Source organism: Ascidiella aspersa, chromosome 3 (genome assembly GCF_963924565.1).
Source record: "Ascidiella aspersa chromosome 3, kaAscAspe10.2, whole genome shotgun sequence".
In the NCBI taxonomy this organism is placed as follows: domain Eukaryota; kingdom Metazoa; phylum Chordata; class Ascidiacea; order Phlebobranchia; family Ascidiidae; genus Ascidiella; species Ascidiella aspersa.
Window position 1 is genome coordinate 6171728 of NC_139449.1, and position 27273 is coordinate 6199000.

A 27273-nucleotide genomic window follows, 5' to 3' on the forward strand; every position below is an offset into this window, starting at 1 on the left:
CATGTTTGCAATCTAAAAATAGATGATGTGCTCAAAGAAATTGTTCGATTTTAGATAACGTCTTGGCAGAAGGTTCCATGGTGTAACGGTTAGCACTTTGGACTCTGAATCCAGCGATCCGAGTTCAAATCTCGGTGGAACCTTAAATCCCTTACTTTTAAAACATTTCTGTTGTGAACAAGAAATTAACTTCAGAAATTTAATAAGTGAGAATGCACAATTGATAAGCAATCTCAAAATTTTTAGTATGAAATCCCATTGGTTGGTCTTTGGTTAATTTACGTTAAATATCTATTAAAATTCTTTCGATATTTTAAAATGGTAAACGGTAATGCCAAAACTCTAAACAAAATTGTAAGAATAAAATGTTTTAATCGCACCAGAGTGGCGCAGCGGAAACGTGCTGGGCCTATAACCCAGAGGTCGATGGATCGAAACCATCCTCTGCTACTAAGGCTGTGATCGTATAGTGGTTAGTACTTCACGTTGTGGCCGTGACAACCCCTGGTCACAGCAATATGTTTTCATTTTGCTTTAACCAGTCATGTGTTTTTATGTTATTTGTCAAACAAATGTTCGATTGATCTTGAAATGCCTAATGGTAATTATTGAAAGAAGATATTCAGTTAGTAACCACGCGGTTCCATGGTGTAATGGTTAGCACTTTTGACTTTGAATCCAGCGATCCGAGTTCAAATCTCGGTGTAACCTTAAATCCATTACTTTTAAAACATTTCTGTTGTGAACAAGAAATTAACTTCAGAAATTTATTTAGTGAGAATATACAAATGATAAGCAATCTCAAAATTTTTAGTTTGAAATCCCATTGGTTGGTCTTTGGTTAATTTACGTTAAATATCTATTAAAATTCTTTCGATAATTGGCAATGGTAAACGGTAATGCCAAAACTCTGAACAAAATTGTAAGAATGGAATGTTTTAATCGCAGCAGAGTGGCGCAGCGGAAGCGTGCTGGGCCCATAACCCAGAGGTCGATGGATCGAAACCATCTTCTGCTACTAAGGCTGTGATCGTATAGTGGTTAGTACTTCACTTTGTGGCCGTGACAACCCCTGGTCACAGCAATATGTTTTCATTTTGCTTTAACCAGTCATGTGTTTTTATGTTATTTGTCAAAAAATGTTCGATTCATCTTGAAATGCCTAATGGTAATTATTGAAAGAAGATATTCAGTTAGTAACCACGCGGTTCCATGGTGTAATGGTTAGCACTTCGGACTTTGAATCCAGCGATCCAAGTTCAAATCTCGGTGGAACCTGAAAATATTTTATTTCAATAAGCGTTGTATGACAGATTGATACTTGGAAATTAATCTTTCAAAAAAACATGTTTGCAATCTAAAAATAGATGATGAGCTGAAAGAAGTTGTTCGATTTTAGATAAGGTCTTGGCAGGAGGTTCCATGGTGTAACGGTTAGCACTTTGGACTCTGAATCCAGCGATCCGAGTTCAAATTTCGGTGCAACCTTAAATCCTTTACTTTTAAAACATTTCTGTTGTGAACAAGAAATTAACTTCAGAAATTTATTCAGTGAGAATTTACAATTGATAAGCAATCTCAAAATTTTTAGTTTGAAATCCCATTGGTTGGTCTTTGGTTAATTTACGTTAAATATCTATTAAAATTATTTCGATATTTAGCAATGGTAAACGGTAATGCCAAAACTCTGAACAAAATTGTAAGAATGAAATGTTTTAATCGCAGCAGAGTGGCGCAGCGGAAGCGTGCTGGGTCCATAACCCAGAGGTCGATGGATCGAAACTATCCTTTGCTACTTAGGCTGTGATCGTATAGTGGTTAGTACTTCACGTTGTGGCCGTGACAACCCAGGTTCGAATCCTGGTCACAGCATTAATTTATCATTTTGCTTTAACCAGTCATGTGTTTTTATGTTATTTGTCAAACAAATGTTCGATTCAACTTTAAATACATAATGGTAATTATTGAAAAAAGATATTATTCAGCGAGTAACCACGCGGTTCCATGGTGTAATGGTTAGCACTTTGGACTTTGAATCCAGCGATCCGAGTTCAAATCTCGGTGGAACCTGAAATTATTTTATTTCAACAAGCGTTGTATGACAGATTGATACTTGGAAATCAATCTTTTAAAAAAATCATGTTTGCAATCTAAAAATAGATGATGTGCTGAAAGAAATTGTTCGATTTTAGATAACGTCTTGGCAGAAGGTTCCATGGTGTAACGGTTAGCACTTTGGACTCTGAATCCAGCGATCCGAGTTCAAATCTCGGTGGAACCTTAAATCCTTTACTTTTAAAACATTTCTGTTGTGAACAAGAAATTAACTTCAGAAATTTAATAAGTGAGAATGCACAATTGATAAGCAATCTCAAAATTTTTAGTATGAAATCCCATTGGTTGGTCTTTGGTTAATTTACGTTAAATATCTATTAAAATTCTTTCGATATTTTAAAATGGTAAACGGTAATGCCAAAACTCTGAACAAAATTGTAAGAATAAAATGTTTTAATCGCAGCAGAGTGGCGCAGCGGAAACGTGCTGGGCCCATAACCCAAAGGTCGATGGATCGAAACCATCCTCTGCTACTAAGGCTGTGATCGTATAGTGGTTAGTACTTCACGTTGTGGCCGTGACAACCCCTGGTCACAGCAATATGTTTTCATTTTGCTTTAACCAGTCATGTGTTTTTATGTTATTTGTCAAACAAATGTTCGATTGATCTTGAAATGCCTAATGGTAATTATTGAAAGAAGATATTCAGTTAGTAACCACGCGGTTCCATGGTGTAATGGTTAGCACTTTTGACTTTGAATCCAGCGATCCGAGTTCAAATCTCGGTGGAACCTTAAATCCATTACTTTTATAACATTTCTGTTGTGAACAAGAAATTAACTTCAGAAATTTATTTAGTGAGAATGTACAAATGATAAGCAATCTCAAAATTTTTAGTTTGAAATCCCATTGGTTGGTCTTTGGTTAATTTACGTTAAATATCTATTAAAATATTTTCGATAATTGGCAATGGTAGACGGTAATGCCAAAACTCTGAACAAAATTGTAAGAATAGAATGTTTTAATCGCAGCAGAGTGGCGCAGCGGAAGCGTGCTGGGCCCATAACCCAGAGGTCGATGGATCGAAACCATCCTCTGCTATTAAGGCTGTGATCGTGTAGTGGTTAGCACTTCACGTTGTGGCCGTGACAACCCAGGTTCGAATCCTGGTCACTGCAATACGTTTTAATTTGGCTTTAACCAGTCATGTGTTTTTATGTTATTTGTCAAACAAATGTTCTTCGATTCACCTTCCAATACCTAATGGTAATTATTGAAAGAAGATATTCAGTTAGTAACCACGCGGTTCCATGGTGTAATGGTTAGCACTTTGGAACTTGAATCCAGCGATCCGAGTTCAAATCTCGGTGGAACCTGAAAATGTTTTATTTCAATAAGCGTTGTATGACAGATTGATACTTGGAAAATAATCTTTTGAAAAAAATCATGTTTGCAATCTAAAAATAGATGGTGTGCTGAAAGAAATTGTCAGATTTGGGATAACGTGTTGGCAGGAGGTTCCATGGTGTAACGGTTAGCACTTTGGACTCTGAATCCAGCGATCCGAGTTCAAATCTCGGTGGAACTTTAAATCCTTTACTTTTAAAACATTTCTGTTGTGAACAAGAAATTAACTTCAGAAATTTAAATAGTTAGAATGCACAATTGATAAGCAATCTCAAAATTTTTAGTTTGAAATCCCATTGGTTGGTCTTTGGTTAATTTACGTTAAATATCTATTAAAATTCTTTCGATAATTGGCAATGGTAAACGGTAATGCCAAAACTCTGAACAAAATTGTAAGAATAAAATGTTTTAATCACAGCAGAGTGACGCAGCGGAAGCGTGCTGGGCCCATAACCCAGAGGTCGATGGATCGAAACCATCCTCTGCTACTAAGGCTGTGATCGTATAGTGGTTAGTACTTCACGTTGTGGCCGTGACAACCCCTGGTCACAGCAATATGTTTTCATTTTGCTTTAACCAGTCATGTGTTTTTATGTTATTTGTCAAACAAATGTTCGATTCATCTTGAAATGCCTAATGGTAATTATTGAAAGAAGATATTCAGTTAGTAACCACGCGGTTCCATGGTGTAATGGTTAGCACTTTGTACTTTGAATCCAGCGATCCCAGTTCAAATCTCGGTGGAATCTGAAAATATTTTATTTCAATAAGCGTTGTATGACAGATTGATACTTGGAAATTAATCTTTTAAAAAAATCATGTTTGCAATCTAAAAATAGATGATGTGCTGAAAGAAGTTGTTCGATTTTAGATAAGGTCTTTGCAGGAGGTTCCATGGTGTAACGGTTAGCACTTTGGACTCTGAATTCAGCGATCCGAGTTCAAATCTCGGTGGAACCTTAAATCCTTTACTTTTAAAACATTTCTGTTGTGAACAAGAAATTAACTTCAGAAATTTAATAAGTGAGAATGCACAATTGATAAGCAATCTCAAAATTTTTTGTTTGAAATCCCATTGGTTGGTCTTTGGTTAATTTACGTTAAATATCTATTAAAATTATTTCGATATTTAACAGTGGTAAACGGTAATGCCAAAACTCTGAAGAAAATTGTAAGAATAAAATGTTTTAATCGCAGCAGAGTGGCGCAGCGGACGCGTGCTTGGCCCATCACCCAGAGGTCGCTGGATCGAAACCATCTTCTGCTACTTAGGCTGTGATCGTATAGTGGTTAGTACTTCACGTTGTGGCCGTGACAACCCAGGTTCGAATCCTAGTCACAGCAATAATTTATCATTTTGCTTTAACCAGTCACGTGTTTTTATGTTATTTGTCAAACAAATGTTCGATTCAACTTTAAATACCTAATGGTAATTATTGAAAAAAGATATTATTCAGCGAGTAACCACCCGGTTCCATGGTGTAATGGTTAGCACTTTGGACTTTGAATCCAGCGATCCGAGTTCAAATCTCGGTGGAACCTGAAAATATTTTATTTCAATAAGCGTTGTATGACAGATTGATACTTGGAAATTAATCTTTTGAAAAAAATAATGTTTGCAATCTAAAAATCGATGGTATGCTGAAAGAAATTGTTAGATTTGGGATAACGTCATGGCAGGAGGTTCCATAGTGTAACGGTTGGCACTTTGGACTCTGAATCCAGCGATCCGAGTTCAAATCTCGGTGGAACGTTAAACCCATTACTTTTAAAACATTTCTGTTGTGAACAAGAAATTAACTTCAGAAATTTATTTAGTGAGAATGTACAAATGATAAGCAATCTCAAAATTTTTAGTTTGAAATCCCATTGGTTGGTCTTTGGTTAATTTACGTTAAATATCTATTAAAATTCTTTCGATATTTACCGATGGTAAACGGTAATGCCAAAACTCTGAACAAAATTGTAAGAATAAAATTTTTTAATCGCAGCAGAGTAGCGCAGCGCAAGCGTGCTGGGCCCATAACATAGAGGTCGATGGATCGAAACCATCCTCTGCTACTTAGGCTGTGATCGTATAGTGGTTAGTACTTCACGTTGTGGCCGTGACAACCCAGGTTCGAATCCTGGTCACAGCAATAATTTATCATTTTGCTTTAACCAGTCATGTGTTTTTATGTTATTTGTCAAACAAATGTTCGATTGATCTTGAAATGCCTAATGGTAATTATTGAAAGAAGATATTCAGTTAGTAACCACGCGGTTCCATGGTGTAATGGTTAGCACTTTTGACTTTGAATCCAGCGATCCGAGTTCAAATCTCGGTGGAACCTTAAATCCATTACTTTTATAACATTTCTGTTGTGAACAAGAAATTAACTTCAGAAATTTATTTAGTGAGAATGTACAAATGATAAGCAATCTCAAAATTTTTAGTTTGAAATCCCATTGGTTGGTCTTTGGTTAATTTACGTTAAATATCTATTAAAATATTTTCGATAATTGGCAATGGTAAACGGTAATGCCAAAACTCTGAACAAAATTGTAAGAATAGAATGTTTTAATCGCAGCAGAGTGGCGCAGCGGAAGCGTGCTGGGCCCATAACCCAGAGGTCGATGGATCGAAACCATCCTCTGCTATTAAGGCTGTGATCGTGTAGTGGTTAGCACTTCACGTTGTGGCCGTGACAACCCAGGTTCGAATCCTGGTCACTGCAATACGTTTTAATTTGGCTTTAACCAGTCATGTGTTTTTATGTTATTTGTCAAACAAATGTTCTTCGATTCACCTTCCAATACCTAATGGTAATTATTGAAAGAAGATATTCAGTTAGTAACCACGCGGTTCCATGGTGTAATGGTTAGCACTTTGGAACTTGAATCCAGCGATCCGAGTTCAAATCTCGGTGGAACCTGAAAATGTTTTATTTCAATAAGCGTTGTATGACAGATTGATACTTGGAAAATAATCTTTTGAAAAAAATCATGTTTGCAATCTAAAAATAGATGGTGTGCTGAAAGAAATTGTCAGATTTGGGATAACGTGTTGGCAGGAGGTTCCATGGTGTAACGGTTAGCACTTTGGACTCTGAATCCAGCGATCCGAGTTCAAATCTCGGTGGAACTTTAAATCCTTTACTTTTAAAACATTTCTGTTGTGAACAAGAAATTAAATTCAGAAATTTATTTAGTAAAAATTTACACATGATTAGCAATCTCAAAATTGTTAGTTTGAAATCCCATTGGTTGGTCTTTGGTTAATTTACGTTAAATATCTATTAAAATTATTTCGATATTTAACAATGGTAAACGGTAATGCCAAAACTCTGAACAAAATTGTAAGAATAAAATGTTTTAATCGCAGCAGAGTGGCGCAGCGGACGCGTGCTGGGCCCATCACCCAGAGGTCGATGGATCGAAACCATCTTCTGCTACTTAGGCTGTGATCGTATAGTGGTTAGTACTTCACGTTGTGGCCGTGACAACCCAGGTTCGAATCCTGGTCACAGAAATAATTTATCATTTTGCTTTAACCAGTCACGTGTTTTTATGTTATTTGTCAAACAAATGTTCGATTCAACTTTAAATACCTAATGGTAATTATTTAAAAAAGATATTATTCAGCGAGTAACCACGCGGTTCCATGGTGTAATAGTAAGCACTTTGGACTTTGAATCCTGCGATCCGAGTTCAAATCTCGGTGGAACCTGAAAATATTTTATTTCAATAAGCGTTGTATGACAGATTGATACTTGGAAATTAATCTTTTGAAAAAAATCATGTTTGCAATCTAAAAATCGATGGTGTGCTGAAAGAAATTGTTAGATTTGGGATAACGTCATGGCAGGAGGTTCCACGGTGTAACAGTTGGCACTTTGGACTCTGAATCCAGCGATCCGAGTTCAAATCTCGGTGGAACCTTAAATCCATTACTTCTAAAACATTTCTGTTGTGAACAAGAAATTAACTTCAGAAATTTTTTTAGTGAGAATGTACAAATGATAAGCAATCTCAAAATTTTTAGTTTGAAATCCCATTGGTTGGTCTTTGGTTGATTTACGTTAAATATCTATTAAAATTCTTTCGATAATTAGCAATGGTAAACGGTAATGCCAAAACTCTGAACAAAATTGTAAGAATAAAATGCTTTAATCACAGCAGTGTGGCGCAGCGGAAGCGTGCTTGGCCCATAACCCAGAGGTCGATGGATCGAAACCATCTTCTGCTACTAAGGCTGTGATCGTATAGTGGTTAGTACTTCACGTTGTGGCCGTGACAACCCCTGGTCACAGCAATATGTTTTCATTTTGCTTTAACCAGTCATGTGTTTTTATGTTATTTGTCAAACAAATGTTCGATTCATCTTGAAATGCCTAATGGTAATTATTGAAAGAAGATATTCAGTTAGTAACCACGCGGTTCCATGGCTTAATGGTTAGCACTTTGGACTTTGAATCCAGCGATCCGAGTTCAAATCTCGGTGGAACCTGAAAATATTTTATTTCAATAAGCGTTGTATGACAGATTGATAATTGGAAATTAATCTTTTAAAAAAATCATGTTTGCAATCTAAAAATAGATGATGTGCTGAAAGAAGTTGTTCGATTTTAGATAAGGTCTTGGCAGGAGGTTCCATGGTGTAACGGTTAGCACTTTGGACTCTGAATCCAGCGATCCGAGTTCAAATCTCGGTGGAACCTTAAATCCTTTACTTTTAAAACATTTCTGTTGTGAAACAAGAAATTAACTTCAGAAATTTATTCAGTGAGAATTTACAATTGATAAGCAATCTCAAAATTTTTAGTTTGAAATCCCATTGGTTGGTCTTTGGTTAATTTACGTTAAATATCTATTAAAATTCTTTCGATATTTAGCAATGGTAAGCGGTAATGCCAAAACTCTGAACAAAATTGTAAGAATAAAATGTTTTTATCGCAGCAGAGTGGCGCAGCGGAAGCGTACTGGGCCCATAACCCAGAGGTCATCGAAACCATCCTCTGCTACTTAGGCTGTGATCGTATAATGGTTAGTACTTCACGTTGTGGCCGTGACAACCCAGGTTCGAATCCTGGTCACAGCAATAATTTATCATTTTGCTTTAACCAGTCACGTGTTTTTGTGTTATTTGTCAAACAAATGTTCGATTCAACTTTAAATACCTAATAGTAATTATTGAAAGAGGATATTCAGTTATTAACCACGCGGTTCCATGGTGTAATGGTTAGCACTTTGGACTTTGAATCCAGCGATCCGGGTTCAAATCTCTGTGGAACCTGAAAATATTTTATTTCAATAAGCGCTGTAAGACAGATTGATACTTGGAAATTAATCTTTCGAAAAAATCATGTTTGCAATCTAAAAATAGATGATATGCTGAAAGAAATTGTTAGATTTTAGATAACGTCTTGGCAGGAGGTTCCATGGTGTAACGGTTAGCACTTTAGACTCTGAATCCAGCGATCCGATTTCAAATCTCGTTGGAACATTAAATCCTTTACTTTTAAAATATTTCTGTTGTGAACAAGAAATTAACTTCAGAAATTTATTTAGTGAGAATTTACAATTGATAAGCAATCTCAAAATTTTTAGTTTGAAATCCCATTGGTTGGTCTTTGGTTAATTTACGTTAAATATCTATTAAAATTCTTTCGATATTTAGCAATGGTAAACGGTAATGCCAAAACTCTGAACAAAATTGTAAGAATAAAATGTTTTAATCGCAGCAGAGTGGCGCAGCGGACGCTTGCTGGGCCCATCACCCAGAGGTCGATGGATCGAAACCATCTTCTGCTACTTAGGCTGTGATCGTATAGTGGTTAGTACTTCACGTTGTGGCCGTGACAACCCAGGTTCGAATCCTGGTCACAGAAATAATTGATCATTTTGCTTTAACCAGTCACGTGTTTTTATGTTATTTGTCAAACAAATGTTCGATTCAACTTTAAATACCTAATGGTAATTATTTAAAAAAGATATTATTCAGCGAGTAACCACGCGGTTCCATGGTGTAATAGTAAGCACTTTGGACTTTGAATCCTGCGATCCGAGTTCAAATCTCGGTGGAACCTGAAAATATTTTATTTCAATAAGCGTTGTATGACAGATTGATACTTGGAAATTAATCTTTTGAAAAAAATCATGTTTGCAATCTAAAAATCGATGGTGTGCTGAAAGAAATTGTTAGATTTGGGATAACGTCATGGCAGGAGGTTCCATGGTGTAACAGTTGGCACTTTGGACTCTGAATCCAGCGATCCGAGTTCAAATCTCGGTGGAACCTTAAATCCATTACTTCTAAAACATTTCTGTTGTGAACAAGAAATTAACTTCAGAAATTTTTTTAGTGAGAATGTACAAATGATAAGCAATCTCAAAATTTTTAGTTTGAAATCCCATTGGTTGGTCTTTGGTTGATTTACGTTAAATATCTATTAAAATTCTTTCGATAATTAGCAATGGTAAACGGTAATGCCAAAACTCTGAACAAAATTGTAAGAATAAAATGTTTTAATCACAGCAGTGTGGCGCAGCGGAAGCGTGCTTGGCCCATAACCCAGAGGTCGATGGATCGAAACCATCTTCTGCTACTAAGGCTGTGATCGTATAGTGGTTAGTACTTCACGTTGTGGCCGTGACAACCCCTGGTCACAGCAATATGTTTTCAGTTTGCTTTAACCAGTCATGTGTTTTTATGTTATTTGTCAAACAAATGTTCGATTCATCTTGAAATGCCTAATGGTAATTATTGAAAGAAGATATTCAGTTATTAACCACGCGGTTCCATGGTGTAATGGTTAGCACTTTGGACTTTGAATCCAGCGATCCGAGTTCAAATCTCGGTGGAACCTGAAAATATTTTATTTCAATAAGCGCTGTAAGACAGATTGATACTTGGAAATTAATCTTTTAAAAAAATCATGTTTGCAATCTAAAAATAGATGATGTGCTGAAAGAAGTTGTTCGATTTTAGATAAGGTCTTGGCAGGAGGTTCCATGGTGTAACGGTTAGCACTTTGGACTCTGAATCCAGCGATCCGAGTTCAAATCTCGGTGGAACCTTAAATCCTTTACTTTTAAAATATTTCTGTTGTGAACAAGAAATTAACTTCAGAAATTTATTTAGTGAGAATTTACAATTGATAAGCAATCTCAAAATTTTTAGTTTGAAATCCCATTGGTTGGTCTTTGGTTAATTTACGTTAAATATCTATTAAAATTCTTTCGATATTTAGCAATGGTAAGCGGTAATGCCAAAACTCTGAACAAAATTGTAAGAATAAAATGGTTTTATCGCAGCAGAGTGGCGCAGCGGAAGCGTACTGGGCCCATAACCCAGATGTCGACAGATCGAAACCATCCTCTGCTACTTAGGCTGTGATCGTATAGTGGTTAGTACTTCACGTTGGGGCCGTGACAGTCCAGGTTCGAATCCTGGTCACAGCAATATGTTTTAATTTGGCTTTAACCAGTGATGTGTTTTTATGTTATTTGTCAAACAAATGTTCGAATCATCTTTAAATACCTAATGGTAATTATTGAAAGTGTGGCGACTCTATGCACGCAGTCTCCCTCCAGCATAGTTGCTGGCGTGTAACAGGCCGTGGGTGACCTAATTAATGTCACACTCGAGTTAGCACACTGCAGTTGACGAAGCGTACAATTGCCTTTTTCTTGCGTACGTTTTCATCGTGGTTACGCGGTACATGTTTCACCACTTCTTTGAGCGCCTCATACAAGAATCATCGCTACATCTGGTGACCCCTGCAAGTCCAGAAACGACATTTCTGGACAACAAAAGAATATGACGGAGGAAAGTCAAGCAATAATGCAACACGCCATTGCCCTCAAACTGCCTTCGTTCTGGTCTGCGCAGCCACGTGTCTGGTTCCAACAAGCAGAAGCGCAATTCGCATTGCGCAATGTAGCGGTTGACATTACGAAATATTACCACGTGGTTGCAGCCCTAGATCAAGACACCGCAAAACGTCTTATCGATCTATTAGAGAATCCACCGCAAGATGGAAAATGCAACGCCATTAAGCAAAGGCTCTTGAGCACTTTCGGTCTTTCACCTCAGGAACGAGCTTCTCAGCTGCTTAACATGCCCGATTTAGGAGACCGTAAGCCTTCTGAGTTAATGGATGACATGCTAGCGCTTCTGGGCTCACACGAGGCGTGTTTTCTTTTTCAACATTTGTTCCTACAGCGCCTGCCCGAGGATGTCCGCGTTATTTTAGCAAGCGAGGAAATGACCAATCCACGCCATTTTGCCCAGCGGGCAGACATGCTTTGGCAAGCAAGCAGCAGTCGGACAAGAATGACTGTTTCAAAGGTTGGTTCGTCAACGCCTTCACGCAACCACGAAACCCATTCAGCTAATATCAACGACCAGGGTCTTTGTTTCCTCCACCGCCGTTTTCGAGAGAAGGCGCGCAAATGTGTTCCTCCATGCAACTATCGGGGAAACGACCGAGCCGGTCGTTGATACTTTCAACGGCCGGCATTAAAACCTGTCTTTTCTTTACTTGGGACCGCACATCCGGTATCAATTATTTATTCGACTCTGGTGCCGAAGTAAGCGTTATTCCGCCAACCGGACGTGACTGCACAATACCCATCCCCGGCAAGAAAATCTTGGCTGCCAACGGAAGCAATATACGCACCTACGGAACTAAGGTACTTCGCCTCAACTTGTCCGCAGGCCAATTCACATGGAAGTTTTTTATGGCTGAGGTTTCCCGTCCCCTACTTGGCGCAGATTTTCTACGGGCTCATTCGCTTATGGTCGACTTTAAACACTATCGTCTGGTAGATGCGAAGTCAGTCTACGGCACTCCACGCAGCAAAACAGCGCAGGAAGCATCCCATGTCATTGCTTCGACTGTTGAAACTCCGTACTCTAAGTTATTAGCCGCATATCCGCAACTCACTACTCCCCAGTTTACACACGCGATGCCAAAACACGGTGTGCACCACTACATTTCTACCAGCGGCCCGCCAGTCCATTCGCGCGCACGTAGGCTTCCGCCGGAAAAGCTCGCAATAGCGAAAGCGGAGTTTCGCAAAATGCTTGACATGGGGATCATTCAACGGTCGTCCAGTCCGTGGTCATCGCCACTCCACATGGTACCGAAATCGTCAGGCGGATGGAGACCATATGGAGACTACCGACGCCTAAACGCCTGCACCACCGCAGACCGTTACAACATTCCGCACTTACAAGATTTCACGGCACGCCTAGCAGGAGCTCAATTGTTTTCTAAAATTGATTGAATTCGTGGCTACCATCAAGTTCCTGTGGCTCCAGAGGATGTTCCCAAAACAGCTGTAATTACTCCCTTTGGGCTTTACGAGTTTCTTCGCATGCCATTTGGCCTAAAAAATGCAGCTCAGGCATTTCAGAGGCTAATGGACACAGTTTGTCAAACCCTTGACTTTGTGTTTGTTTTTCTGGACGACATCCTGGTTGCCAGTCACTCAGTAGAAGAGCATCGCGATCATTTGAACAAGCTTTTTCAACTGTTGTCGAATCACGGCCTTGTCATCAATCAATCGAAATGTCAGTTCGGAAAATCGCGCATCGATTTTCTCGGTCATCGTGCGGATTAAAACAGTGCCATCCCTCTGCCCGACAAGGTTTCAGCAATTACACGGTTTCCACAACCTACAACAATAAAAGGTCTACAGGAATTTACAGGTTTGATTAATTTCTATAACCGCTTTATTCCCGCTGCAGCCCGCATTATGAGGCCGATTTATCAAGCGCTTGCTGGAAAACCAAAAACACTGGTATGGACAAACAGTTTGTATATGGCTTTTAAAGCAGCTAAATTAGCGTTGGCTAATGCTACCTTACTTACTCATCCTCAACAGCATGCGAAAACGGCTATAACGGTCGACGCTTTGGAAACTTCAATCGGTGGGGTGCTGGAGCAGTTCATTGGGGGCATATGGCGACCCTTAGCGTTTTTTAGTAAACAATTAAGACCACCCGAAATTAAATATAGCGCTTTCGACCGTGAACTATTAGCTTTGCACTTAGCTATCAGACACTTTCGTTACTTCCTTGAAGGCCGTATCTTAACCGCATTCACGGACCACAAACCTTTAACTTTTGCATTTGCAAAGATTTCAGATCCATGGTCCAGTCGCCAACAACGTCATCTTACCGCTATATCAGAGTTTACGACGGACGTGCAGCACATCAAAGGAAAGTTCAATCATGTTGCAGATGCACTTTCTCGCGCTACAATCAGCAATGTACACAGCGCCACTGTCGACCTGGACTACAGCGAGCTTGCGAAGGCGCGACAGGTACAAGAGGTTCAGGTTTATCGAACCGCAGTTTCTAACTTAAAACTAGAGGATGTCGCCATCGGGCCAAATGGCCTTACGCTTCTTTGCGACACCTCAATGGGCAACCCACGACCAATAGTACCACAATCTTGGCGCCGAAAGGTTTTTGACGCCATCCACGGTTTGTCTCACCCCTCAATCCGGATAAGCCGACGACTCGTGGCTTCCAAATTTGTATGGCACGGTCTCAATAAAGATTTTGGCTTGTGGACCAAACAATGCACATCTTGCCAAAAAGCGAAGGTCCACCAACACGTGCGCGCACCCTTACAGCATTACCCATTGTCGAACGTCCGGTTTGCCGATGTGAATATCAACATAGTCGGCCCGCTTCCACCTTCTCAAGGTAATGTTTATCTTTTAACTATGGTTGACAGATGCACGAGGTGGCCTGAAGGAATTCCGATGAAAGATGCAACAACCATCATCTGCGCGAGGGCATTTGTTTTCAACTGGGTGGCACTATTTGGCATCCCGATAAATGTTGCATCCGATCGCGGCCCGCAGTTTACATCGGAGCTATGGTCATCGGTAAACAAACTGCTCGGCATCAACCTGCACCGCACCACTGCTTTTCACCCACAGGCCAACGGCCTCGTAGAAAGGTTTCATCGCCATTTAAAAAGCTCCTTAATGTCGCGTTCAACAGGTCCCAACTGGGTTAACGAACTACCGTGGGTTCTTTTAGGAATTCCAACAGCTCCAAAAGAAGACTTGCAAACATCTTCATCAGAGTTGGTTTATGGCTCGCTAATCACAGTCCCAGGAGATGTTCCAGTTCGGCAGGCTGCAACCCCTCCTCTAGATTTCCTGAAAAACCTTCAGGAGGCTATTCGAGCGTTTACCCCGGTTCCAATGTCACGCCATTCCACCCACAAGCCATCAATACCTCGCGGTTTCGAGGACTCGCTCTATGTTTTTGTACGCAGAGGCTCGCACCGTCCTCCACTAACGCCTCCCTATGATGGGCCATTAAGGGTAATCGAACACAGCCCAAAGACATACAAGCTGGATATCGGCGGAAAGGAGCAGCTAGTGTCGGTCGATCGCCTTAAACCGGCGCACTTGGACACGACGCATCCGGTTCAAGTGGCGCAACCGCCCCGACGAGGACGACCTCCAAACAAAGCAACAACAATCCGGCCTCAAACAACGCAAACACAGCATGCGTTTGCGCACACACTGGCTGGACTGCAGGTCCAGCTACCGGCAACTTCAGCCCGATCGGCTTACGCACGCAACAGGCCTCATCGACAAGTTCGGCCGCCGGCGCGATACTGTTATGGTTGTCATTTTTCGCTTCTGGGGGGAGCTGTGTGGCGACTCTATGCACGCAGTCTCCCTCCAGCATAGTTGCTGGCGTGTAACAGCCCGTGGGTGACCTAATTAATGTCACACTCGAGTTAGCACACTGCAGTTGACGAAGCGTACAATTGCCTTTTTCTTGCGTACGGTTTCATCGAGTTTACGCGGTACATGTTTCACCACTTTTTTGAGCGCCTAATGCAAGAATCATCGCTAAGATATTCAGTTATTAACACTAAGATATTCAGTTAATAACCACGTGGTTCCATGGTGTAATGCTTAGCACTTTGTACTTTGAATCCAGCGATCCGAGTTCAAATCTCGGTGGAACCTGAAAATATTTTATTTCAATAAGAGTTGTATGACAGATTGATACTTGGAAATTAATCTTTTGAAAAAAATCATGTTTGCAATCTTAAATCGATGGTGTGCTGAAAGAAATTGTTAGATTTGGGATAAGGTCTTGGCAGGCGGTTCAATGGTGTAACGGTTAGCTCTTTGGACTCTGAATCCAGCGATCCGAGTTCAAATCTCGGTGGAACCTTAAATCATTTACTTTTAAAACATTTCTGTTGTGAACAAGAAATTAACTTCGGAAATTAATTTAGTGAGAATTTACAACTGATAAGCAATCTCAAAATTTTTAGTTTGAAATCCCATTGGTTGGTCTTTGCTTAATTTACGTTAAATATCTCTTAAAATTCTTTCGATATTTACCAATGGTAAACGGTAATGCCAAAACTCTGAACAAAATTGTAAGAATAAAATATTTTAATCGCAGCAGAGTGGCGCAGCGAAATCGTGCTGGGCCCATAACTCATAGGTCGATGGATCGAAACTATCCTCTGCTACTTAGGCTGTGATCGTTTAGTGGTTAGTACTTCACGTTGTGTCCGTGACAACCCAGGTTCGAATCCTGGCACAGCAATAATTTATCATTTTGCTTTAACCAGTCACGTGTTTTTATGTTATTTGTCAAACAAATGTTCGAATCAACTTTAAGTACCTAATGGTAATTATTGAAAAAAGATATTATTCAGCGAGTAACCACGCGGTTCTAGGTGTAATGGTTAGCACTTTGGACTTTGAATCCAGCGATCCGAGTTCAAGTTTCGGTGGAACCTGAAAATATTTTATTTCAATAAGCGTTGTATGACAGATTGATACTCGGAAATTAATCTTTTGAAAAAAATCATGTTTGCAATCTAAAAATCGATGGTGTGCTGAAAGAAATTGTTAGGTTTGGGATAACGTCTTGGCAGGAGGTTCCATGGTGTAACGGTTAGCACTTTGGACTCTGAATCCAGCGATCCGAGTTCAAATCTCGGTGGAACCTTAAATCCTTTACTTTTAAAACATTTCTGTTGTGAACAAGAAATTAACTTCAGAAATTTATTTAGTGAGAATTTACAATTGATAAGCAATCTCAAAATTTTTAGTTTGAAATACCATTGGTTGGTCTTTGGTTAATTTACGTTAAATATCTATTAAAATTCTTTCGATATTTAGCAATGGTAAACGGTAATGACAAAACTCTGAACAAAATTGTAAGAATAAAATGTTTTAATCGCAGCAGAGTGGCGCAGCGGAAGCATGCTGGGCCCACAACCCAGAGGTCCATGGATTGAAACCTTCCTCTGCTACTTAGGCTGTGATCGTATAGTGGGTAGTACTTCACGTTGTGGCCGTGACAACCCAGGTTCGAATCCTGGTCACAGCAATATGTTTTCATTTTGCTTTAACCAGTCATGTGTTTTCATGTTATTTGTCAAAAAAATGTTCGATTCATCTTTAAATACCTAATGGTAATTATTGAAAGAAGATATTCAGTTAGCAACCACGCGGTTCCATGGTGTAATGGTTAGGACTTTGGACTTTGAATCCAGCGATCCGAGTTCAAATCAGCAATAATTTATCATTTTGATTTCACCAGTCACGTTTTTTTATGTTATTTGTCAAACAAATGTTCGATTAAACTTTAAATACCTAATTTTAATTATTGAAAAAACATATTTTTATGCGAGTAACCACGCAGTTCCATGGTGTGATGATTAGCACTTTGGACTTTGAATCCAGCGATCCGAGTTCAAATCTCGGTGGAACCTGAAAATATTTTATTTCAATAAGCGTTGTATGACAGATTGATACTCGGAAATTAATCTTTGAAAAAAAATCATGTTTGCAATCTAAAAATCGATGGTGTGCTGAAATAAATTGTTAGATTTGGGATAACGTCTTGGCAGGAGGTTCCATGGTGTAACGGTTAGCACTTTGGACTCTGAATCCAGCGATCCGAGTTCAAATCTCGGTGGAACCCGAAAATATTTTATTTCAATAAGCGTTGTATGACAGATTGATACTTGGAAATAAGTCTTTTGAAAAAATTCATGTTTGCAATCTAAAAATAGATGATGTGCTGAAAGAAATTGTTAGATTGGGGATACCGTGTTGGCAGGCGTTTCCATGGTGTAACGGTTAGCACTTTGTCCTCTGAATCCAGCGATCCGAGTTCAAATCTCGCTGGAACCTTAAATCCTTTAGTTTTAAAACATTTCTGTTGTGAACAAGAAATTAACTTCAGAAATTTATTTATTGAGAATGCACAATTGATTAGCAATCTCAAAATTTTTAGTTTGAAATCCCATTGGTTGGTCTTTGGTTAATTTACGTTAAATATCTATTAAAATTCTTTCGTCATTTTACAATGGTAAACGGTAATGCCAAAACTCTGAACAAAATTGTAAGAATAAAATGTTTTAATCGCAGCATATTGGCTCAGCGGAAGCGTGCTGGGCCCATAACCCAGAGGTCGATGGATCGAAACTATCCTCTGCTACTTAGTCAGTGATCGTATAGTGGTTAGTACTTCACGTTGTGGCCGTGACAAGCCAGGTTGGAATCCTGGTCACAGCAATATTTTATCATTTTGCTTTAACCAGTCACGGGTTTTTGTGTTATTTGTCAAACAAATGTTCGATTCAACTTTAAATACCTAATGGTAATTATTGAAAAAAGATATTATTCAGCGAGTAACCACGCGGTTCCATGGTGTAATGGTTAGCACTTTGGACTTTGAATCCAGCGATCCGAGTTCAAATCTCGGTGGAACCTTAAATCCTTTACTTTTAAAACATTTCTGTTGTGAACAAGAAATTAACTTCAGAATTTTATTCAGTGAGAATTTACAATTGATAAACAATCTCAAAATTTTTAGTTTGAAATCCCATTGGTTGGTCTTTGGTTAATTTACGTTAAATATCTATTAAAATTCTTTCGATATTTAGCAATGGTAAACGGTAATGCCAAAACTCCGAACAAAATTGTAAGAATAAAATGTTTCAATCGCGGCGTAGTGGCGCAGCGGAAGCGTGCTGGGCCCATAACCCATAGGTCGATGGATCGAAACCATCCTCTGCTACTTAGGCTGTGATCTTATAATGGTTAGTACTTCACGTTGTGGCCGTGACAACCCAGGTTCAAATCCTGGTCACAGCAATATGTTTTCATTTTGCATTAACCAGTCATGTGTTTTTATGTTATTTGTCAAACAAATGTTCGAATCATCTTTAAATACCTAATGGTAATTATTGAAAGAAGATATTCAGTTATTAACCACGCGGTTCCATGGTGTAATGGTTAGCACTTTGGCATTGAATCCAGCGATCCGAGTTCAAATCTCGGTGGAACCTGAAAATATATTATTTCAATAAGCGTTGTATGACAGGTTGATACTTGGAAATTAGTCTTTTGAAAAAAATCATGTTTGCAATCTAAAAATAGATGATGTGCTGAAAGAAACTGTTAGATTTGGGATAACGTCTTGGCAGGCGGTTCCATGGTGTAACGGTTAGCACTTTGGACTCTGAATCCAGCGATCCGAGTTCAAATCTCGGTGGAACCTTAAATCCTTTACTTTTAAAACATTTCTGTTGTGAACAAGAAATTAACTTCAGAAATTTAGTGAGAATTTACAATTGATAAGCAATCTCAAAATTTTTAGTTTGAAATCCGATTGGTTGGTCTTTGGTTAATTTACGTTAAATATCTATTAAAATTCTTTCGATAATTTAGCAATGGTAAACGGTAATGCCAAAACTCTGAAGAAAATTGTAAGAATAAAATGTTTTAATCGCAGCAGAGTGGCGCAGCGGAAGCGTGCTGGGCCCATAACCCACAGGTCGATGGATCGAAACCATCCTCTGCTACTTAGGCTGTGATCGTATAGTGGTTAGTACTTCACGTTGTGGCCTTGACAACCCAGGTTCGAATCCTGGTCACAGCAATAATTTATCATTTTGCTTTAACCAGTCACGTGTTTTCATGTTATTTGTCAAACAAATGTTCGATTCAACTTGAAATACCTAATGGTAATTATTGAAAAAAGATATTATTCAGCGAGTAACCACGCGGTTCCATGGTGTAATGGTTTGCACTTTGGACTTTGAATCCAGCGATCCGAGTTCAAATCTCGGTGGAACCTGAAAATATTTTATTTCAATAAGCGTTGTATGACAGATTGATACTTGGAAATAAATCTTTTAAAAAAATCAAGTTTGCACTCTAAAAATAGATGATGTACTGAAAGAAGTTGTTCGATTTTAGACAACCTCTTGGCAGGAGTTTCCTGGTGTAACGGTTAGCACTTTGGACTCTGAATCCAGCGATCCTAGTTCAAATCTCGGTGGAACCTTAAATCCTTTACTTTTAAAACATTTCTGTTGTGAACGAGAAATTAACTTCAGAAATTTATTTAGTGAGAATTTACAATTGATAAGCAATCTCAAAATTTTTAGTTTGAAATCCCATTGGTTGGTCTTTGGTTAATTTACGTAAAATATCTATTAAAATTCTTTCGATATTTAGCAATGGTAAACGGTAATGCCAAAACTCTGAACAAGATTGTAAGATTAAAATGTTTTAATCCCAGCATAGTGGCGCAGCGGAAGCGTGCTTGGCCCATAACCCAGAGGTCGATGTATCGAAACCATCCTCTGCTACTTAGGCTGCGATCGTATAGTGGTTAGTACTTCACGTTGTGGCCGTCACAACCCCTGGTCACAGCAATATGTTTTCATTTTGCTTTAACCAGTCATGTGTTTTCATGTTATTTGTCAAAAAAATGTTCGATTCATCTTTAAATACCTAATGGTAATTATTGAAAGAAGATATTCAGTTAGCAACCACGCGATTCCATGGTGTAATGGTTAGGACTTTGGACTTTGAATCCAGCGATCCGAGTTCAAATCAGCAATAATTTATCATTTTGATTTCACCAGTCACGTTTTTTTATGTTATTTGTCAAACAAATGTTCGATTAAACTTTAAATACCTAATTTTAATTATTGAAAAAACATATTTTTTTGCGAGTAACCACGCAGTTCCATGGTGTGATGATTAGCACTTTGGACTTTGAATCCAGCGATCCGAGTTCAAATCTCGGTGGAACCTGAAAATGTTTTATTTCAATAAGCGTTGTATGACAGATTGATACTTGGAAATTAATCTTTTGAAAAAAATCATGTTTGCAGTCTAAAAATAGATGATGTGCTGAAAGAAATTGTTAGATTTGGGATAACGTGCTGGCAGGCGGTTCCATGGTGTAACGGTTAGCACTTTGGACTCTGAATCCAGCGATCCGAGTTCAAATCTCGGTGGAACCTTAAATCCTTTACTTTTAAAACATTTCTGTTGTGAACAAGAAATTAACTTCAGAAATTTATTTAGTGAGAATGTACAATTGATAAGCAATCTCAAAATTTTTAGTTTGAAATCCCATTGGTTGGTCTTTGGTTAATTTACGTTAAATATCTATTAAAATTCTTTCGATATTTAACAATGTTAAACGGTAATGCCAAAACTCTGAACAAAATTGTACGAATAAAATGTTTTTATCGCAGCAGAGTGGCGCAGCGGAAGCGTGCTGGGCCCATAACCCATAGGACGATGGATCGAAACTATCCTCTGCTACTTAGGCTGTAATCGTTTAGTGGTTAGTACTTCACGTTGTGTCCGTGACAACCCAGGTTCGAATCCTGGTCACAGCAATAATTTATCATTTTGCTTTAACCAGTCATGTGTTTTTATGTTATTTGTCAAACAAATGTTCGATTCAACTTTAAATACCTAATGGTAATTATTGCAAAAAGATATTCAGTTAGTAACCACGCGGTTCCATGGTGTAATGGTTAGCACCTTGGACTTTGAATCCAGCGATCCGAGTTCAAGTTTCGGTGGAACCTGAAAATATTTTATTTCAATAAGCGTTGTATGACAGATTGATACTCGGAAATTAATCTTTGAAAAAAAATCATGTTTGCAATCTAAAAATCGATGGTGTGCTGAAATAAATTGTTAGATTTGGGATAACGTCTTGGCAGGAGGTTCCATGGTGTAACGGTTAGCACTTTGGACTCTGAATCCAGCGATCCGAGTTCAAATCTCGGTGGAACCCGAAAATATTTTATTTCAATAAGCGTTGTATGACAGATTGATACTTGGAAATAAGTCTTTTGAAAAAATTCATGTTTGCAATCTAAAAATAGATGATGTGCTGAAAGAAATTGTTAGATTGGTGATAACGTGTTGGCAGGCGTTTCCATGGTGTACCGGTTAGCACTTTGTCCTCTGAATCCAGCGATCCGAGTTCAAATCTCGCTGGAACCTTAAATCCTTTAGTTTTAAAACATTTCTGTTGTGAACAAGAAATTAACTTCAGAAATTTATTTATTGAGAATGCACAATTGATTAGCAATCTCAAAATTTTTAGTTTGAAATCCCATTGGTTGGTCTTTGGTTAATTTACGTTAAATATCTATTAAAATTCTTTCGTCATTTTACAATGGTAAACGGTAATGCCAAAACTCTGAACAAAATTGTAAGAATAAAATGTTTTAATCGCAGCATATTGGCTCAGCGGAAGCGTGCTGGGCCCATAACCCAGAGGTCGATGGATCGAAACTATCCTCTGCTACTTAGTCAGTGATCGTATAGTGGTTAGTACTTCACGTTGTGGCCGTGACAAGCCAGGTTCGAATCCTGGTCACAGCAATATTTTATCATTTTGCTTTAACCAGTCACGGGTTTTTGTGTTATTTGTCAAACAAATGTTCTATTTAACTTTAAATACCTAATGGTAATTATTGAAAAAAGATATTATTCAGCGAGTAACCACGCGGTTCCATGGTGTAATGGTTAGCACTTTGGACTTTGAATCCAGCGATCCGAGTTCAAATCTCGGTGGAACCTTAAATCCTTTACTTTTAAAACATTTCTGTTGTGAACAAGAAATTAACTTCAGAATTTTATTCAGTGAGAATTTACAATTGATAAACAATCTCAAAATTTTTAGTTTGAAATCCCATTGGTTGGTCTTTGGTTAATTTACGTTAAATATCTATTAAAATTCTTTCGATATTTAACAATGGTAAACGGTAATGCCAAAACTCCGAACAAAATTGTAAGAATAAAATGTTTCAATCGCGGCGTAGTGGCGCAGCGGAAGCGTGCTGGGCCCATAACCCAGAGGTCGATGGATCGAAACCATCCTCTGCTACTTAGGCTGTGATCTTATAATGGTTAGTACTTCACGTTGTGGCCGTGACAACCCAGGTTCAAATCCTGGTCACAGCAATATGTTTTCATTTTGCATTAACCAGTCATGTGTTTTTATGTTATTTGTCAAACAAATGTTCGAATCATCTTTATATACCTAATGGTAATTATTGAAAGAAGATATTCAGTTATTAACCACGCGGTTCCATGGTGTAATGGTTAGCACTTTGGCTTTGAATCCAGCGATCCGAGTTCAAATCTTGCTGGAACCTGAAAATATATTATTTCAATAAGCGTTGTATGACAGGTTGATACTTGGAAATTAGTCTTTTGAAAAAAATCATGTTTGCAATCTAAAAATAGATGATGTGCTGAAAGAAACTATTAGATTTGGGATAACGTGTTGGCAGGCGGTTCCATGGTGTAACGATTAGCACTTTGGACTCTGAATCCAGCGATCCGAGTTCAAATCTCGGTGGAACCTTAAATCCTTTACTTTTAAAACATTTCTGTTGTGAACAAGAAATTGACTTCAGAAATTTAGTGAGAAATTACAATTGATAAGCAATCTCAAAATTTTTAGTTTGAAATCCGATTGGTTGGTCTTTGGTTAATTTACGTTAAATATCTATTAAAATTCTTTCGATAATTTAGCAATGGTAAACGGTAATGCCAAAACTCTGAACAAAATTGTAAGAATAAAATGTTTTAATCGCAGCAGAGTGGCGCAGCAGAAGCGTGCTGGGCCCATAACCCAGAGGTCGATGGATCGAAACCATCCTCTGCTACTTAGGCTGTGATCGTATAGTGGTTAGTACTTCACGTTGTGGCCGTGACAACCCAGGTTCGAATCCTGGTCACAGCAATAATTTATCATTTTGCTTTAACCAGTCACGTGTTTTTATGTTATTTGTCAAACAAATGTTCGATTGAACTTTAAATACCTAATGGTAATTATTGAAAAAAGATGTTATTCAGCGAGTAACCACGCGGTTCCATGGTGTAATGCTTAGATCTTTGGACTTTGAATCCAGCGGTCCGAGTTCAAATCTCGGTGGAACCTGAAAATATTTTATTTCAACAAGCGTTGTATGACAGATTGATACTTGGAAATTAATCTTTTGAAAAAATCATGCTTGCAATCTAAAAATCAATGGAGTGCTGAAAGAAATTGTTAGATTTGGGATAACGACTTGGCAGGAGGTTCCATGTTGTAACGGTTAGCACTTTGGACTCTGAATCCAGCGATCCGAGTTCAAATCTCGCTGGAACCTTAAATCCTTTACTTTTAAAACATTTCTGTTGTGAACAAGAAATTAACTTCAGAAATTTATTTAGTGAGAATTTACAATTGATAAGCAATCTCAAAATTTTTAGTTTGAAATCCCATTGGTTGGTCTTTGGTTAATTTACGTTAAATAACTATTAAAATTCTTTCGATATTTACCGATGGTAAACGGTAATGCCAAAACTCTGAACAAAATTGTAAGAATAAAATTTTTTAATCGCAGCAGAGTAGCGCAGCGCAAGCGTGCTGGGCCCATAACCCAGAGGTCGATGGATCGAAACCATCCTCTGCTACTTAGGCTGTGATCGTATAGTGGTTAGTACTTCACGTTGTGGCCGTGACAACCCAGGTTCGAATCCTGGTCACAGCAATAATTTATCATTTTGCTTTAACCAGTCACGTGTTTTTATGTTATTTGTCAAACAAATGTTCGAATCATCTTTGAATACCTAATGGAAATTATTGAAAGAAGATATTCAGTTATTAACCACGCGGTTCCATGGTGTAATGGTTAGCACTTTGGACTTTGAATCCAGCGATCCGAGTTCAAATCTCGGTGGAACCTGAAAATATTTTATTTCAATGAGCGTTGTATGACAGATTGATACTTGGAAATTAATCTTTTGAAAAAATCATATTTGCAATCTAAAAATAGATGATGTGCTGAAAGAAGTTGTTCGATTTTAGACAATGTCTTGGCATGAGGTTCCATGGTGTAACGGTTAGCACTTTGGACTCTGAATCCAGCGATCCGAGTTCAAATCTCGGTGGAACCTTAAATCCTTTACTTTTAAAACATTTCTGTTGTGAACAATAAATTAACTTCAGAAATTTATTTAGTGGGAATGTGCAATTGATAAGCAATCTCAACATTTTCAGTTTGAAATCAAAATTGGTTGGTCTTTGGTTAATTTACGCTAAATATCTATTAAAATTCTTTCGATTTAAAACAATGGTAAACGGTAATGCCAAAACTCTGAACAAAATTGTACGAATAAAATGTTTTAATCGCAGCAGAGTGGCGCAGCGGAAGCTTGCTGGGTCCATAACCCAGAGGTCGATGAATCGAAACCATCCTCTGTTACTTAGGCTGTGATCGTATAGTGGTTAGTACTTCACGTTGTGGCCGTGACAACCCAGGTTCGAATCCTGGTCACAGCAATAATTTATCATTTTGCTTTAACCAGTTCCGTGTTTTTATATTATTTGTCAAACAAATGTTCGATATAACTTTAAATACCTAATGGTAATTATTGAAAGAAGATATTCAGTTATTAACCACGCGGTTCCATGGTGTAATGGTTAGCACTTTGGACTTTGAATCCAGCGATCCGAGTTCAAATCTCGGTGGAACCTGAAAATATTTTATTTCTAAAAGCGTTGTATGACAGATTGATACTTGGAAATTAGTCTTTTGAAAAAAATCATGTTTGCAATCTAAAAATAGATGATGTGCTGAAAGAAATTGTTAGATTTGGGATAACGTGTTGGCAGGAGGTTCCATGGCGTAACGGTTAGCACTTTGGACTCTGTAATCCAGCGATCCGAGTTCAAATCTCGGTTGAACCTTAAATCCTTTACTTTTAAAACATTTCTGTTGTGAACAAGAAATTAACTTCAGAAATTTATTTAGTGAGAATGTACAATTGATAAGCAATCTCAAAATTTTTAGTTTGAAATCCCATTGGTTGGTTTTGGTTAATTTACGTTAAATATCTATTAAAATTCTTTCGATATCTAACAATGGTAAACGGTAATGCCAAAACTCTGAACAAAATTGTAAGAAAAAAATGTTTTAATCGCAGCAGAGTGGCGCAGCGGAAGCGTGCTGGGCCCATAACCCAGAGGTCGATGGATCGAAACCATCCTCGGCTACTTAGGCTGTGATCGTATAGTGGTTAGTACTTCACGTTGTGGCCGTGACAACCCAGGTTCGAATCCTGGTCACAGCAATATTTTATCATTTTGCTTTAACCAGTTCCGTGTTTTTATATTATTTGTCAAACAAATGTTCGATATAACTTTAAATACCTAATGGTAATTATTGAAAGAAGATATTCAGTTATTAACCACGCGGTTCCATGGTGTACTAGTTAGCACTTTGGACTTTGAATCCAGCGATCCGAGTTGAAATCTCGGTGGAACCTGAAAATATGTTATTTCTAAAAGCGTTGTATGACAGATTGATACTTGGAAATTAGTGTTTTGAAAAAAATCATGTTTGCAATCTAAAAATAGATGATGTGCTGAAAGAAATTGTTAGATTTGGGATAACGTGTTGGCAGGAGGATCCATGGCGTAACGGTTAGCACTTTGGACTCTGAATCCAGCGATCCGAGTTCAAATCGCGGTGGAACCTTAAATCCTTTACTTTTAAACATTTCTGTTGTGAACAAGAAATTAACTTCAGAAATTTATTTAGTGAGAATTTACAATTGATAAGCAATCTCAAAATTTTTAGTTTGAAATCCCATTGGTTGGTCTTTGGTTAATTTACGTTAAATATCTATTAAAATTCTTTCGATATTTTACAATGGTAAACGGTAATGCCAAAACTCTGAACAAAATTGTAAGAATAAAATATTTTAATCGCAGCAGAGTGGCGCAGCGGAAGCGTGCTGGGCCCATAACCCAGAGGTCGACGGATCGAAACCGTCCTCTGCTACTTAGGCTGTGATCGTATAGTGGTTAGTACTTCACGTTGTGGCCGTGACAACCCAGGTTCGAATCCTGGTCACAGCAATATGTTTTTATTTTGCTTTAACCAGTCATGTGTTTTTATGTTATTTGTCAAACAAATGTTCGAATCATCTTGAAATACCTAATGGTAATTATTGAAAGAAGATATTCAGTTATTAACCACGCGGTTCCATGGTGTTATGGTTAGCAGTTTGGACTTTGAATCCAGCGATCCGAGTTCAAATCTCGGTGGAACCTGAAAATATTTTATTTCAACAAGCGTTGTATGACAGATTGACACTTGGAAATCAATCTTTTAAAAAAATCATGTTTGCAATCTAAAAATAGATGATGTGCTGAAAGAAGTTGTTCGATTTTAGATAACGTCTTGGCAGGAGGTTCCATGGTGTAACGGTTAGCACTTTGGACTTTGAATCCAGAGATCCGAGTTCAAATCTCGGTGGAACCTTAAATCCTTTACTTTTAAAACATTTCTGTTGTGAACAAGAAATTAACTTCAGAAATTTATTTAGTGAGAATGTACAATTGATGAGCAATCTCAAAATTTTTAGTTTGAAATCCCATTGGTTGGTCTTTGGTTAATTTACGTTAAATATCTATTCAAATTCTTT

At 38.1% G+C, this 27273-nt stretch overlaps 1 protein-coding gene and 40 non-coding genes across 41 annotated transcripts; all 41 read left to right on the plus strand.

Moving 5' to 3' along the window:
* Positions 1–71: 71 nt before the first annotated feature.
* Trnaq-cug (transfer RNA glutamine (anticodon CUG)) lies at positions 72–143 on the plus strand. Its single transcript has one exon. It is a non-coding gene; the product is annotated as a tRNA-Gln (tRNA).
* A 1657-nt stretch (positions 144–1800) lies between these two features.
* Positions 1801–1872, plus strand: Trnah-gug (transfer RNA histidin (anticodon GUG)). The gene has a single exon. It is a non-coding gene; the product is annotated as a tRNA-His (tRNA).
* A 126-nt stretch (positions 1873–1998) lies between these two features.
* Trnaq-uug (transfer RNA glutamine (anticodon UUG)) lies at positions 1999–2070 on the plus strand. The gene has a single exon. It is a non-coding gene; the product is annotated as a tRNA-Gln (tRNA).
* Positions 2071–2209: 139 nt separating this feature from the next.
* Positions 2210–2281, plus strand: Trnaq-cug (transfer RNA glutamine (anticodon CUG)). The gene has a single exon. It is a non-coding gene; the product is annotated as a tRNA-Gln (tRNA).
* Positions 2282–2777: 496 nt separating this feature from the next.
* Positions 2778–2849, plus strand: Trnaq-uug (transfer RNA glutamine (anticodon UUG)). The gene has a single exon. It is a non-coding gene; the product is annotated as a tRNA-Gln (tRNA).
* A 235-nt stretch (positions 2850–3084) lies between these two features.
* On the plus strand, positions 3085–3156 carry Trnam-cau (transfer RNA methionine (anticodon CAU)). The gene has a single exon. It is a non-coding gene; the product is annotated as a tRNA-Met (tRNA).
* Positions 3157–3161: 5 nt separating this feature from the next.
* On the plus strand, positions 3162–3233 carry Trnah-gug (transfer RNA histidin (anticodon GUG)). Its single transcript has one exon. It is a non-coding gene; the product is annotated as a tRNA-His (tRNA).
* A 338-nt stretch (positions 3234–3571) lies between these two features.
* On the plus strand, positions 3572–3643 carry Trnaq-cug (transfer RNA glutamine (anticodon CUG)). The gene has a single exon. It is a non-coding gene; the product is annotated as a tRNA-Gln (tRNA).
* Positions 3644–4350: 707 nt separating this feature from the next.
* On the plus strand, positions 4351–4422 carry Trnaq-cug (transfer RNA glutamine (anticodon CUG)). The gene has a single exon. It is a non-coding gene; the product is annotated as a tRNA-Gln (tRNA).
* A 510-nt stretch (positions 4423–4932) lies between these two features.
* Positions 4933–5004, plus strand: Trnaq-uug (transfer RNA glutamine (anticodon UUG)). Its single transcript has one exon. It is a non-coding gene; the product is annotated as a tRNA-Gln (tRNA).
* Positions 5005–5528: 524 nt separating this feature from the next.
* On the plus strand, positions 5529–5600 carry Trnah-gug (transfer RNA histidin (anticodon GUG)). The gene has a single exon. It is a non-coding gene; the product is annotated as a tRNA-His (tRNA).
* A 123-nt stretch (positions 5601–5723) lies between these two features.
* On the plus strand, positions 5724–5795 carry Trnaq-uug (transfer RNA glutamine (anticodon UUG)). Its single transcript has one exon. It is a non-coding gene; the product is annotated as a tRNA-Gln (tRNA).
* A 235-nt stretch (positions 5796–6030) lies between these two features.
* Trnam-cau (transfer RNA methionine (anticodon CAU)) lies at positions 6031–6102 on the plus strand. Its single transcript has one exon. It is a non-coding gene; the product is annotated as a tRNA-Met (tRNA).
* A 5-nt stretch (positions 6103–6107) lies between these two features.
* Positions 6108–6179, plus strand: Trnah-gug (transfer RNA histidin (anticodon GUG)). The gene has a single exon. It is a non-coding gene; the product is annotated as a tRNA-His (tRNA).
* A 338-nt stretch (positions 6180–6517) lies between these two features.
* Trnaq-cug (transfer RNA glutamine (anticodon CUG)) lies at positions 6518–6589 on the plus strand. Its single transcript has one exon. It is a non-coding gene; the product is annotated as a tRNA-Gln (tRNA).
* A 1501-nt stretch (positions 6590–8090) lies between these two features.
* On the plus strand, positions 8091–8162 carry Trnaq-cug (transfer RNA glutamine (anticodon CUG)). The gene has a single exon. It is a non-coding gene; the product is annotated as a tRNA-Gln (tRNA).
* A 308-nt stretch (positions 8163–8470) lies between these two features.
* Positions 8471–8542, plus strand: Trnah-gug (transfer RNA histidin (anticodon GUG)). Its single transcript has one exon. It is a non-coding gene; the product is annotated as a tRNA-His (tRNA).
* Positions 8543–10238: 1696 nt separating this feature from the next.
* Trnaq-uug (transfer RNA glutamine (anticodon UUG)) lies at positions 10239–10310 on the plus strand. Its single transcript has one exon. It is a non-coding gene; the product is annotated as a tRNA-Gln (tRNA).
* Positions 10311–10449: 139 nt separating this feature from the next.
* Trnaq-cug (transfer RNA glutamine (anticodon CUG)) lies at positions 10450–10521 on the plus strand. Its single transcript has one exon. It is a non-coding gene; the product is annotated as a tRNA-Gln (tRNA).
* Positions 10522–10833: 312 nt separating this feature from the next.
* Positions 10834–10905, plus strand: Trnap-ggg (transfer RNA proline (anticodon GGG)). Its single transcript has one exon. It is a non-coding gene; the product is annotated as a tRNA-Pro (tRNA).
* A 358-nt stretch (positions 10906–11263) lies between these two features.
* Positions 11264–11947, plus strand: LOC146158889 (uncharacterized). Its single transcript, XM_083385382.1, has one exon. It carries the CDS (start codon positions 11264–11266, stop codon positions 11945–11947), a length of 684 nt encoding a protein of 227 aa, XP_083241508.1.
* Positions 11948–16387: 4440 nt separating this feature from the next.
* Trnaq-cug (transfer RNA glutamine (anticodon CUG)) lies at positions 16388–16459 on the plus strand. Its single transcript has one exon. It is a non-coding gene; the product is annotated as a tRNA-Gln (tRNA).
* Positions 16460–16771: 312 nt separating this feature from the next.
* On the plus strand, positions 16772–16843 carry Trnah-gug (transfer RNA histidin (anticodon GUG)). Its single transcript has one exon. It is a non-coding gene; the product is annotated as a tRNA-His (tRNA).
* Positions 16844–17368: 525 nt separating this feature from the next.
* Trnaq-cug (transfer RNA glutamine (anticodon CUG)) lies at positions 17369–17440 on the plus strand. The gene has a single exon. It is a non-coding gene; the product is annotated as a tRNA-Gln (tRNA).
* Positions 17441–18162: 722 nt separating this feature from the next.
* Trnaq-uug (transfer RNA glutamine (anticodon UUG)) lies at positions 18163–18234 on the plus strand. The gene has a single exon. It is a non-coding gene; the product is annotated as a tRNA-Gln (tRNA).
* Positions 18235–18952: 718 nt separating this feature from the next.
* On the plus strand, positions 18953–19024 carry Trnaq-cug (transfer RNA glutamine (anticodon CUG)). The gene has a single exon. It is a non-coding gene; the product is annotated as a tRNA-Gln (tRNA).
* Positions 19025–19531: 507 nt separating this feature from the next.
* Trnaq-uug (transfer RNA glutamine (anticodon UUG)) lies at positions 19532–19603 on the plus strand. The gene has a single exon. It is a non-coding gene; the product is annotated as a tRNA-Gln (tRNA).
* Positions 19604–20711: 1108 nt separating this feature from the next.
* On the plus strand, positions 20712–20783 carry Trnaq-cug (transfer RNA glutamine (anticodon CUG)). Its single transcript has one exon. It is a non-coding gene; the product is annotated as a tRNA-Gln (tRNA).
* A 719-nt stretch (positions 20784–21502) lies between these two features.
* Positions 21503–21574, plus strand: Trnaq-cug (transfer RNA glutamine (anticodon CUG)). Its single transcript has one exon. It is a non-coding gene; the product is annotated as a tRNA-Gln (tRNA).
* A 722-nt stretch (positions 21575–22296) lies between these two features.
* On the plus strand, positions 22297–22368 carry Trnaq-uug (transfer RNA glutamine (anticodon UUG)). Its single transcript has one exon. It is a non-coding gene; the product is annotated as a tRNA-Gln (tRNA).
* A 718-nt stretch (positions 22369–23086) lies between these two features.
* Positions 23087–23158, plus strand: Trnaq-cug (transfer RNA glutamine (anticodon CUG)). Its single transcript has one exon. It is a non-coding gene; the product is annotated as a tRNA-Gln (tRNA).
* A 309-nt stretch (positions 23159–23467) lies between these two features.
* Trnah-gug (transfer RNA histidin (anticodon GUG)) lies at positions 23468–23539 on the plus strand. The gene has a single exon. It is a non-coding gene; the product is annotated as a tRNA-His (tRNA).
* Positions 23540–24260: 721 nt separating this feature from the next.
* On the plus strand, positions 24261–24332 carry Trnah-gug (transfer RNA histidin (anticodon GUG)). Its single transcript has one exon. It is a non-coding gene; the product is annotated as a tRNA-His (tRNA).
* A 123-nt stretch (positions 24333–24455) lies between these two features.
* On the plus strand, positions 24456–24527 carry Trnaq-uug (transfer RNA glutamine (anticodon UUG)). Its single transcript has one exon. It is a non-coding gene; the product is annotated as a tRNA-Gln (tRNA).
* Positions 24528–24666: 139 nt separating this feature from the next.
* On the plus strand, positions 24667–24738 carry Trnaq-cug (transfer RNA glutamine (anticodon CUG)). The gene has a single exon. It is a non-coding gene; the product is annotated as a tRNA-Gln (tRNA).
* A 313-nt stretch (positions 24739–25051) lies between these two features.
* On the plus strand, positions 25052–25123 carry Trnah-gug (transfer RNA histidin (anticodon GUG)). The gene has a single exon. It is a non-coding gene; the product is annotated as a tRNA-His (tRNA).
* Positions 25124–25246: 123 nt separating this feature from the next.
* Trnaq-uug (transfer RNA glutamine (anticodon UUG)) lies at positions 25247–25318 on the plus strand. The gene has a single exon. It is a non-coding gene; the product is annotated as a tRNA-Gln (tRNA).
* A 524-nt stretch (positions 25319–25842) lies between these two features.
* Trnah-gug (transfer RNA histidin (anticodon GUG)) lies at positions 25843–25914 on the plus strand. The gene has a single exon. It is a non-coding gene; the product is annotated as a tRNA-His (tRNA).
* Positions 25915–26555: 641 nt separating this feature from the next.
* On the plus strand, positions 26556–26627 carry Trnam-cau (transfer RNA methionine (anticodon CAU)). Its single transcript has one exon. It is a non-coding gene; the product is annotated as a tRNA-Met (tRNA).
* Positions 26628–26632: 5 nt separating this feature from the next.
* Trnah-gug (transfer RNA histidin (anticodon GUG)) lies at positions 26633–26704 on the plus strand. Its single transcript has one exon. It is a non-coding gene; the product is annotated as a tRNA-His (tRNA).
* A 334-nt stretch (positions 26705–27038) lies between these two features.
* Positions 27039–27110, plus strand: Trnaq-uug (transfer RNA glutamine (anticodon UUG)). Its single transcript has one exon. It is a non-coding gene; the product is annotated as a tRNA-Gln (tRNA).
* The last annotated feature ends 163 nt before the right edge of the window (positions 27111–27273 follow it).

Bases quoted from the DNA above. Each gene is read 5' to 3' on its own strand.
- LOC146158889 (XM_083385382.1), top strand. From the start codon at position 11,264: ATGACGGAGGAAAGTCAAGCAATAATGCAACACGCCATTGCCCTCAAA.